Here is a 10,587-nt window from a genome sequence, read left to right on the forward strand (position 1 = left end):
TACATTGAGTTTCAAGCAATTTTCATGATCAGTGCACCTTCTATACTCTCAACAAGTGAAATCGGTCTATATGGAGGCATTACCAAATGGACCGATAAAAACTTAATCCGATACACGTTTTTGTGAGCCTTAAATACCAGAATAATTACAATTTCAGGCAAATCGGATAAAAACTACGCTTTGTAGAAACCTAAGGAATTAAATCGGGAAATCGTTCTGATGGGGGCTATACTAAAATACGAACCGATACTCACCGTTTTCGGCACACCTATTTACGGCCCGCAAATACTTCTAGATTTCCAATTTCAGGTAAATTGGAAAAAAACTACGGTTTCTATAAGCCCAAGAAGTAAAATCGGGAGATCGGTCTATATGGGGGCTATACCAAAACATGGACCGATAACTCACCATTTTTGGCACACCTCTTTATGGTCGTAAAATACCTCTAGATTTCCAATTTCAGGCAAATTGGATAAAACTAAATCTGAACCGATTTCTTCCAAAATTAAAAACGTTATATTCTAACCCAGATTGACCCAAATTTAACTTCGGCCACAAAAATATGTTCACAGACGGACTAACATTTTGTCAAAATTTTATTTCTATAGAAAATTTTGTCAAAATTTTATTTCTATAGAAAATTTTGTCAAAATTTTATTTCTATAGAAAATTTTGTCAAAATTTTATTTCTATGGAAAATGTTCTCAAAACTTAATTTCTATAGGAAATTTTGACAAAACATTATTTCTATAGGAAATTTTGTCAACATTTTTATTCTCTAGGAAATTTTGTCAAAATTTTATTTCTATAGAAAATTTTGTTATAATTTTATTTCAATCGAAATTTTTGTCAAAATTTAATTTCTATAAAAAATTTTGTCAAAGTTTAATTTCTATAGAAAATTTTGTCAAAATTGGCGCATATTTAAGGCGATATGGCCCAAATAAATTTTACATATGCAAATTTGAATTTTTCGAGGAATTTCATAGAAATTTAGCCATTTTGGGAGTTGTCACAAATTGACGTCTTTTTCGCTCTAAGACGGGCTGAATCGGATGAAAGATATATATGGGGCCTTTTGGGGACATGTAAGTGCTTATCGAACGAAAGATATATATAGGAGCTATAACTAAATCTGAACCGATTTCTTCCAAAATTAAAAACGTTATATTCTAACCCAGATTGACCCAAATTTAACTTTGGCCACAAAAATGTGTTCACAGACGGACTAACATTTTGTCAACATTTTATTTCTTTAGAAACTTTTGTCAAAGTTTTATTTCTATAGAAAATTTTGTCAAAATTTTATGTCTATGGAAAATGTTCTCAAAACATCATTTCTATAAGAAATTTTGTCAAAATTTTATTTCTATAGAAAATTTTGTTATAATTTTATTTCAGTCGAAATTTTTGTCAAAATTTTATTTCTATAAAAAATTTTGTCAAAGTTTAATTTCTATAGAAAATTGTGTCAAAATTTTATTTCTATAGAAAATTTTGTCAAAATTGGCGCATATTTAAGGCGATATGGCCCAAATAAATTTTACATATGCAAATTTGAATTTTTCGAGGAATTTCATAGAAATTTAGCCTTTTTGGGAGTTGTCACAAATTGACGTCTTTTTCGCTCTAAGACGGGCTGAATCGGATGAAAGATATATATGGGGCCTTTTGGGGACATGTAAGTGCTTATCGAACGAAAGATATATATGGGAGCTATAACTAAATCTGAACCGATTTCTTCCAAAATTAAAAACGTTATATTCTAACCCAGATTGACCCAAATTTAACTTTGGCCACAAAAATGTGTTCACAGACGGACTAACATTTTGTCAACATTTTATTTCTTTAGAACATTTTGTCAAAGTTTTATTTCTATAGACAATTTTGTCAAAACTTCATTTCTATAAGAAATTTTGACAAAACATTATTTCTATAGAAAATTTTTCAAAATTTTATTTCTATCGAAAATTTTTTCAAAATTTTTTTTCTATAGGAAATTTTGTTAACATTTTTATTCTCTAGGAAATTTTGTCAAAATTTTATTTCTATAGAAAATTTTGTTAAAATTTTATTTCTATAGAAAATTTTGTCAAAATTTTATTTCTATAGAAAATTTTGCCATAATTTTATTTCTTTAGAAAATTTTGTCAAAATTTTATTTCTATAGAAAATTTTGCCAAAATTTTATTTCTTTAGAAAATTTTGTCAAAATTGTATTTCTATAGAAAATTTTGTTAATTTTTTTTTTGCTCTAAATTTTATTTCTATAGCAAATTTCGTCAAAAATCTATTTCTATAGATAATTTTATTAAAATTTTATTTCTGTAGAAAATTTTGCCAAAATTTTTTTTCTATAGGAAATTTTTTTAACATTTTTATTCTCTAGGAAATTTTGTCAAAATTTTATTTCTATAGAAAATTTTGTTAAAATTTTATTTCTATAGAAAATTTTGCCATAATTTTATTTCTTTAGAAAATTTTGTCAAAATTTTATTTCTATAGAAAATTTTGCCAAAATTTTATTTCTTTAGAAAATTTTGTCAAAATTGTATTTCTATAGAAAATTTTGTTAATTTTTTTTTTTTGCTCTAAATTTTATTTCTATAGCAAATTTCGTCAAAAATCTATTTCTATAGATAATTTTATTAAAATTTTATTTTTGTAGAAAATTTTGCCAAAATTCTATTTCTGTAGAAAATTTTGTCAATATTTTGTTTATATAGAAAATTCGTTAAGTATCTTTTAGTTGAAAAGGAATATTTTGTAAAATCTACCAAAACATCAAGAATTCTACCAATCTACCAAACAGTAAAAAATCTACCATTTTTTGTAGAAAATTCTATCAACTGTGGCAAGCGTGGTCATATAACCAGCCTTCCCGGCCCTGGCTATGAAAACTACTCTTGATAGGATTTTGGAGTGTTTCCAATTCTAATATATGTCATGAAAATCACGGCTTAGTGAGTTGCTATGCGGTAAGCGTCTCTTTTCGAGTAATACCGTAAATATTTCTTTAAGACTCGTCGACTTTAATGTTGAGAATGTTTGTATAGCTTCACTGGCTAAAATCTTAAATAAATTTCAAATCTATAATAAGTCGATAACTTTGAATGAGATGTCTTAAGTTGTTCTAATGAAGTCTTTTAAAAGATCTCATTCACATTAGTTCAAGGGATCAAATTTATTAAGTGTCTTTTTTTAAGCCACCATAAAAAAACCCCAGCTATGATGACAACTCATATGGGGATTTTTTATTTGATTACAGTTTTTTTTTTTCTTTTCAATAACAAAATTTACAAAGATCTCTAATACGCACTCAATGTCAATAAGATGGGATGTGTAGAGTACCCCACCTTAAGAAAATCGTAACCCTTTTACCAAATAATAGAAATCATTCAATATTCCAATCGCTTGCTATAATGCAATACAAAGCTTTTAGTTTCTTTCGAAACCATTTTGTCCTTTATGTTTTGTCCTAATTGAATCAAGCATATCCTGTGCAAGGATTCTCTATCATTGGTTCATTGTCATTTAGCCAAATGGCAAAATATTGGGGGAAGACAAATCAAATATCTCACACACACACGCATAACATGAATGACAAATAAAGGCAACAAAATATTTTGACCGAAATATGATTTGTTTTTATCCTTCCCAGTAATAAAAAACGAAACAAACAAAAAAGTGTAAAGGAAAATTGATACAACAATACCCATGAAAAAGAGACTCGTTTGTTTTTTTTTTTTTTTGCTATGCAACAAGAGACCTTAAATATTGGATTTATCTCACAGTCGAATAGAGAAATCCAAAACAAACTAAAATGACACCACAATGATTTTTCCTGATTCTCCTTTTCCAAAGGTCCAAGAACAAAGGTTTTTTTTTCTGACCCAAAACGAAAAACTTTGACGTCTTTCTTTTTCTAAAAGTATTTCGTTGTGTGAATGTTAAGGGAATTGAATGAGAGATTTAAGCTAATCACAATACCACAATGAAAGATAGGATAGCTCTTTGGCCTGTTGCCGGACAAAAGTTTGATAGCCATTTCACTTAAAACTAATCCCATTTAGTATGATTTTCATACCATATACCTTTGGATAAAGGACTAAATAATCTAGCTTTGAGTTTTTCTCTCTGTACGTCAGAGGGACATATAAAGTGGGAAAACATAAACTCTTCTTTTCTATTTTCCGAGTAATGTTCGGGGGGTTGACAAAATTTAAATCCTTTAATATCCACAACAAAAGTCCACTTTTATGCTTAGCTCCATTAGAGAAGCTTTGAAATTCCCAGAAAGACCATCAACATTATAGGAAATACTTCCAATAGCAGCCCAGCAAAAAAATTGGAAGTTGTTTAACAGACATTTCTTTTAAAGCGCATCCCGGGATCCCTTATTGATTTTTTCCACTTCCGAGCAGTCCTTTTGACCAAGTCTTACAAAGTACGGAATTAGGCCGTACTCAGATCGTGCTCAGATCGACTCAGAATTTCACCAAGACCCAGAATATATATATATTTTATGGGGTGTTAGAGCAATATTTCGATGTGTTACATGCGGAATGACAACGTTAATATACCCCCATCCTATGGTGGAGGGTATAAAAATACAAGAAGAATATGGGTGGAAAACGACTGGTTAGAGCTGGAGGTGAATCAAAAGGTGCATCAAACCCTTGGTCTAACTTGGAAACCTGGGACCGAAAACAAATTCGAAGTGAAGTTTGTACAATAATAAAAGGATGTGGGGAACATGTCAGATTGGGACACATAGCAAGCTCAATACTGACATTAGTGCCTATCAGCCGACATGAGACTGGGAAGACTGGATCCTCTGTTCAACACAAAGCCAAGCTATCCTCTGTGAATCCATTCGGGAACCTTTCAGTAGCTTATCTCCATATTTTCTATAGAAATAAAATTTTGACAAAATTTTCTATTGAAATAAAATCTTGACAAAATTTCCAATAGAAATAAAATTTTGACAAAATTTCCTATAGAAATAAAATTTTGACAAAATTTCCTATAGAAATATTATTTCGACAAAATTTCCAATAGAAATAAAATTTTGACAAAATTTCCTATAGAAATAAAATTTTGACAAAATTTCCTATAGAAATAATATTTCGACAAAATTGTCAATAGAAATAAAATTTTGAAAAAATTTTCTATAGAAATAAAATTTTTACAAAATTTTCTATAGTAATAAAATTTTGCCAAAATTTTCCATAGAAAAAAATTTTGACAAAGTTTTCTACAGAAATAAAATATTGACAAAATTTTCTATAGAAATAAAATTTTGACAAAATTTTCTATAGAAATAAAATTTGAAAAAATTTTTCATAGAAATAAAATGTTGACAAAATTTTTCATAGAAATAAAATGTTGACAAAACTTCCAATAGAAATAAAATTTTCTATAGAAACACAGTGATCTAAATTTGCACATAAGTGAACAGGACGATGTCCTAGTGGATTCTGGTAATACGAACATGTCAATGACGTCGGGAAATGGTGGTGGAGGAGGAGCTGGTGATCTTAACAAAACGAAAGCCAATACAGAAGCAAATCGAACATTGGGTGGTGGTGGTGGGGGTGGTGGTGTCAACGTAAATCCGGCCACATCAACTATCGCTCCGAGAAAATGTCTAACTATTGCACGAAGTTCTTGCCGCTCTCCAGCCACGAGTGCATTACAATTCACTCCACAAGATATCCTCTGTGAATCCAGTCAGGAACCTTTCCGTAGCTTATCTCCATATTTTCTATAGAAATAAAATTTTGACAAAATTTTCTATAGAAATAAAATCTTGACAAAATTTCCAATAGAAACAAAATTTTGACAAAATTTCCTATAGAAATAAAATTTTGACAAAATTGCTTATAGAAATAATATTTCGACAAAATTGTCAATAGAAATAAAATTTTGAAAAAATTTTCTATAGAAATAAAATTTTTACAAAATTTTCTATAGTAATAAAATTTTGCCAAAATTTTCCATAGAAAAAAATTTTGACAAAGTTTTCTACAGAAAAAAAATGTTGATAAAATTTTCTATAGAAATAAAATTTTGACAAAATTTTCTATAGAAATAAAATTTTGAAAAAATTTTTCATAGAAATAAAATGTTGACAAAATTTTTCATAGAAATAAAATGTTGACAAAACTTCCAATAGAAATAAAATTTTCTATAGAAACACAGTGATCTAAATTTGCACATAAGTGAACAGGACGATGTCCTAGTGGATTCTGGTAATACGAACATGTCAATGACGTCGGGAAATGGTGGTGGAGGAGGAGCTGGTGATCTTAACAAAACGAAAGCCAATACAGAAGCAAATCGATGATTGGGTGTTGGTGGTGGGGGTGGCAACGTAAGTCCGAAAACATCAAATATCGCTCCTAGAAAATTTCTAACTATTGCATGAAGTTCTTGCCGCTCTCCAGCCATGAGTACATTATAATTCACTCCACAAGTTATCCTCTGTGAATCCAGTCGAGAACTTTTCTGTAGCTTATCTCCATATTTTCTATAGAAATAAAATCTTTACAAAATTTCCACTAGACATAAAATTTTGACAAAATTTCCTATAGAAATAAAATTTTGACAAAATTTCCTATAGAAAAAAAAAAAATTTGACAAAATTTTCAGTAAAAATTTTGAAAAAAATTTCTATAGTAATAAAATTTTTACAAAAATTTCTATAGTAATAAAATTTTGCCAAATTTTATTACTATAGAAAAAAAATCTTGACAAAGTTTTCTATAGAAATAAAATTTTGACAATATGTTCTATAGAAATAAAATTTTGACAAAATTTTCTATAGAAATAAAATTTTTCCAGAATTTTCTATAGAAATACAATTTTGACAAAATTTTTTATAGAAATACAATTTTGACAAAATTTTCTTTATAAATAAAATTTTGACATAATCTTCTATAGAAATAAAATTTTGACAAAATTTTCTGTAGATATAAATTTTTGTCAGAATTTTCTATAGAAATAAAATTTTGACAAAATTTTCTATAGAAATAAAATTTTGACAAAATTTTCTATAGAAATAAAATTTTGACAAAATATTCTTCAAATTCAATATCTTTAAAATTTTTAATGTTTGTGTTATTTCATACTATTAAAGTTCCGTGGTGAGTAAGCTCCCCTTTTTTTCGGGTAATTCATTAAACCCAAAGTGGACTACACTTGAACCTCCCGAAAAAAGGTTTTTGATAACCTAAACAAATTTGCAAGCATATTTCTTTTCCTTTGCCAAATCATCGATTTGAGTGCAGTTGGCAGGGTTTGTTTTGAGCGTTGTTAGATTTTTGGTAAAATGTTCTTCAAATTTTTGTAGATAATTTTTAGCACGTGTGACAACCGTGCTTGGTACTCGAATTATGAGCTTTAATTGTAGAATAATGATTTTTATACCAGCAAAATGTCTCATTTGTGTACAACATCATCAAACTTTATGATTTGCTTGAAATAATTATTTGTAAACAATGTTGACTATATTTCTGTAGCAATTCCTAAATATGCCTGCTAATTATGCCCTTTTGCATATCTTTTGCAGTGTAAACGTCAAGAGGATACACCCGAAAGTAAATCACCATGCTGTCACATAAATTCCGATTTGGAAATCACAACATTACCAATGCCACCCGAACCACCAACCTCGAGACCGCCGCAAAATAGTGGCAGTGGTGGTGGTAAAGGCCACTTATCATTGGGCTCGGGCAAAGTTGGTGGTTCTGTGCTGGGCATTTGTGCACGAGGACGTAGTAATAGCCTAAATCGCAGCTCTTCATTTCACATAAAAAATACTGGAATGCATTCATCACATCATGCGCATATGCGGCCTGACATTGAAGGACTCTCGGAAAAGTATTGGGGAGAAATTCTAGAGCGTACAGTAAGTTCGAATAGCCTACATGCGGCTATGCAGAAATCCTATGGGCCCACGGGTACGCATTTGTATCATCCGCATGCCTATCATCCGCCCACACCGACCACTACAATGACAACGTCATTTAGCAAACACAGTGATCTAAATTTACACATAAGTGAACAGGACGATGTCCTAGTGGATTCTGGTAATACGAACATGTCAATGACGCCGGGAAATGGTGGTGGAGGAGGAGCTGGTGATCTTAATAAATTTACAACATCAAACCAAGAAGACGAGTATGACCATGGGGTCCAATGTGCCAAAACGAAAGCCAATACAGAGGCAAATCGAACATTGGGTGGTGGTGGTGGGGGTGGCAACGTAAATCCGGCCACATCAAATGGCGGGCGTGGAAACCAACCGGACATTTAGTACGCAGAGGATGTGATACAGGCAAAAACGAAATCATCACAAAATGCTTGTAAACTGACAATGGCAGAAGGAGTCCCTACCAACGCCGCCACCACAACCACCCCCACCAGTTCCAACACACATGATTGTTTTAAGGGCAACAATGACAATGGTATCGCTCCTAGAAAATTTCTAACTATTGCACGAAGTTCTTGCCGCTCTCCAGCCACGAGTGCATTACAATTCACTCCACATTTACGCAAATCGGCTACATTGACACGACAACACCCACTGCCTTCAATGCCATGTCTGCGTCATAGTAAATTTTTAAGTAGGAGTGCCATACTCACCACCGCTCCCACCATTACAAATGCCTCAGTGGTATGGGCTAGTCCCCATCAACACCATCAACATCTTCACACAACACAAGCTACAACACCACCGAAATTTGTGGCCATTGCATTGCCAATGGCTGAATACCGGAAATGAAATATCATGGAAGCGATGAATGGATGAGAAACCATCCGGCAACCTCTCCTCTCTTCGAATATTCGATGTTAAGAGCAAGCCTTTCTTTGATGACGTATATTTTTCGCCCAGCTTCCCTTCGACTCAAGTATATTTTATGGGCCCCACTGATGATGACGATGATGATGATTATGATGCCATATGATAACCGGCTTGTCATTGCAGCTTTAACTGCGATTTGTTGCATATCCGGACCATGTATTTTACTCTACCATTCATTATAGGATCTGTTTTTTTTTCGTCCATCTGTATGTCCACATTTCCGCCATTTGTTAGTCATTTTTATATTAATTGCTTTTCACCATTGAGCGAGAGCTCGAGAGAGAAAGAGTAGCAGAAAGAGAAAGAGGGAGAGCGTGAGTGAGTGAAGAAATTATCTTCATATCACATCCTCCACATCATGTAAATAATGCAAAATGTATGTATTGTATGTATGTAAATGTAGTTAGGTATATGTGTTCGTGTATATGTATGTGTCTGTGTATTGTATGTCATATGAATTATTGTAGGTAGTATTACAAGTAAGTAAGTAAGTGTATATTTGTTGGAGTTCAAATGATTTATATGCCCAAGTAATGACAGTTAATTTTGGATATTTTAAAATTTTTATTTATGACCAATGAAGAGGGACATCTTTTGGTATTCTTGGAATGCATTTATGTAATGAGATTTTCAGGCAATTTTATTATACTGTCGATACAAAACCATGCCATGCATAAATATTTTCTCGAAATTTTTGGGGATCCGTTAGCTCATTTGGGTAATAGTTTCGCTCACACATGAAAATGGCGTTCCAATCGCCAAGTGAATCTGAAACAGAAAGAGTTTGGGATGCGTTCTAGCTATTTGAACTATTTTCCTTCTAACTTTGGTGACTCGTCCACTTTAATCTAATTAGTCCGTAAAGTCAATGCGAATACGGTTGAACTGCATTACAGGTCCATGGCGAATCCCTTGCACCACTTTTCTGGCTCGACTCGCTCATTTTAATACAACGAATTGAACTCGGACTAATCACCTCCAGGTGAATACGGAAACACTTTAGGTGAAGAATCCCTTTGGACTATAGCTAATCCAGGCTGCGGACTATGTCCCTTGCACCACGTTCCTGGCTCGACTCGCTCATTTTAATACAAGGAATCGAACTCGGACTAATCACCTCCAGGTGAATATGGAAACACTTTGGGTGAATGTCGCTCTTTGGGTGAAGAATTTTGAATTTAGCTACTTGCTCTATGATTTTGTCAGCTCTGGTAACTCATTCGTGTTAATACAATCAATAGGATAACGATGGACTACGTATTCAGACGAAACGTGTTGAAAGTAAATGACGTAGCACTTTGGGCTACGTCATTTACGTCGGGTTGCTGACAGGGAGCCACCATGGAACGTCGTTCGGACTCGGCTATAAAAAGGAGGTCCCTTGTCATTGAGCTTAACATGGAATAGGGCAGCACTCAGTGATAAGAGAGAAGTTCGCCAATGTGGTATCACAATGGTCGGAATAGTCTAAGTGAGCCTCATTCATCGGGCTGCCACCTAACCTAACCTAACCCACTTCTCTGTCAGGCCAGGTAAATCGTCCACTTTAATACAATGAGTCCGGATCGAAGTTCGAGCTGCAATGGAATTGATGCGGACGGACCTCGTTACAAGTACATGATAAACCATTTTGTTGCATAGGAATTTCGTGGTGTTCCATACCTCTCTTTCCGCACTAATGACTCGCCTATTTCAATACGTTGAGTTCGATGATGGAG

The 10,587-nt window shown here is 32.5% G+C and overlaps 1 protein-coding gene across 1 annotated transcript in view; it reads left to right on the forward strand.

Annotated features, from left to right (window-relative positions):
- LOC142239651 (uncharacterized) overlaps positions 1 to 8,437 on the forward strand; it is a 42,849-nt gene extending 34,412 nt beyond the window's left edge. The window contains exon 9 of the mRNA XM_075311441.1: positions 7,574 to 8,437. Coding sequence (XP_075167556.1) covers positions 7,574 to 8,320 — 747 coding nt within the window. The 3' untranslated portion in view covers positions 8,321 to 8,437. The remainder of the gene's footprint in view (positions 1 to 7,573) is intronic.
- The last annotated feature ends 2,150 nt before the right edge of the window (positions 8,438 to 10,587 follow it).

Source organism: Haematobia irritans, chromosome 5 (genome assembly GCF_050003625.1).
Source record: "Haematobia irritans isolate KBUSLIRL chromosome 5, ASM5000362v1, whole genome shotgun sequence".
In the NCBI taxonomy this organism is placed as follows: domain Eukaryota; kingdom Metazoa; phylum Arthropoda; class Insecta; order Diptera; family Muscidae; genus Haematobia; species Haematobia irritans.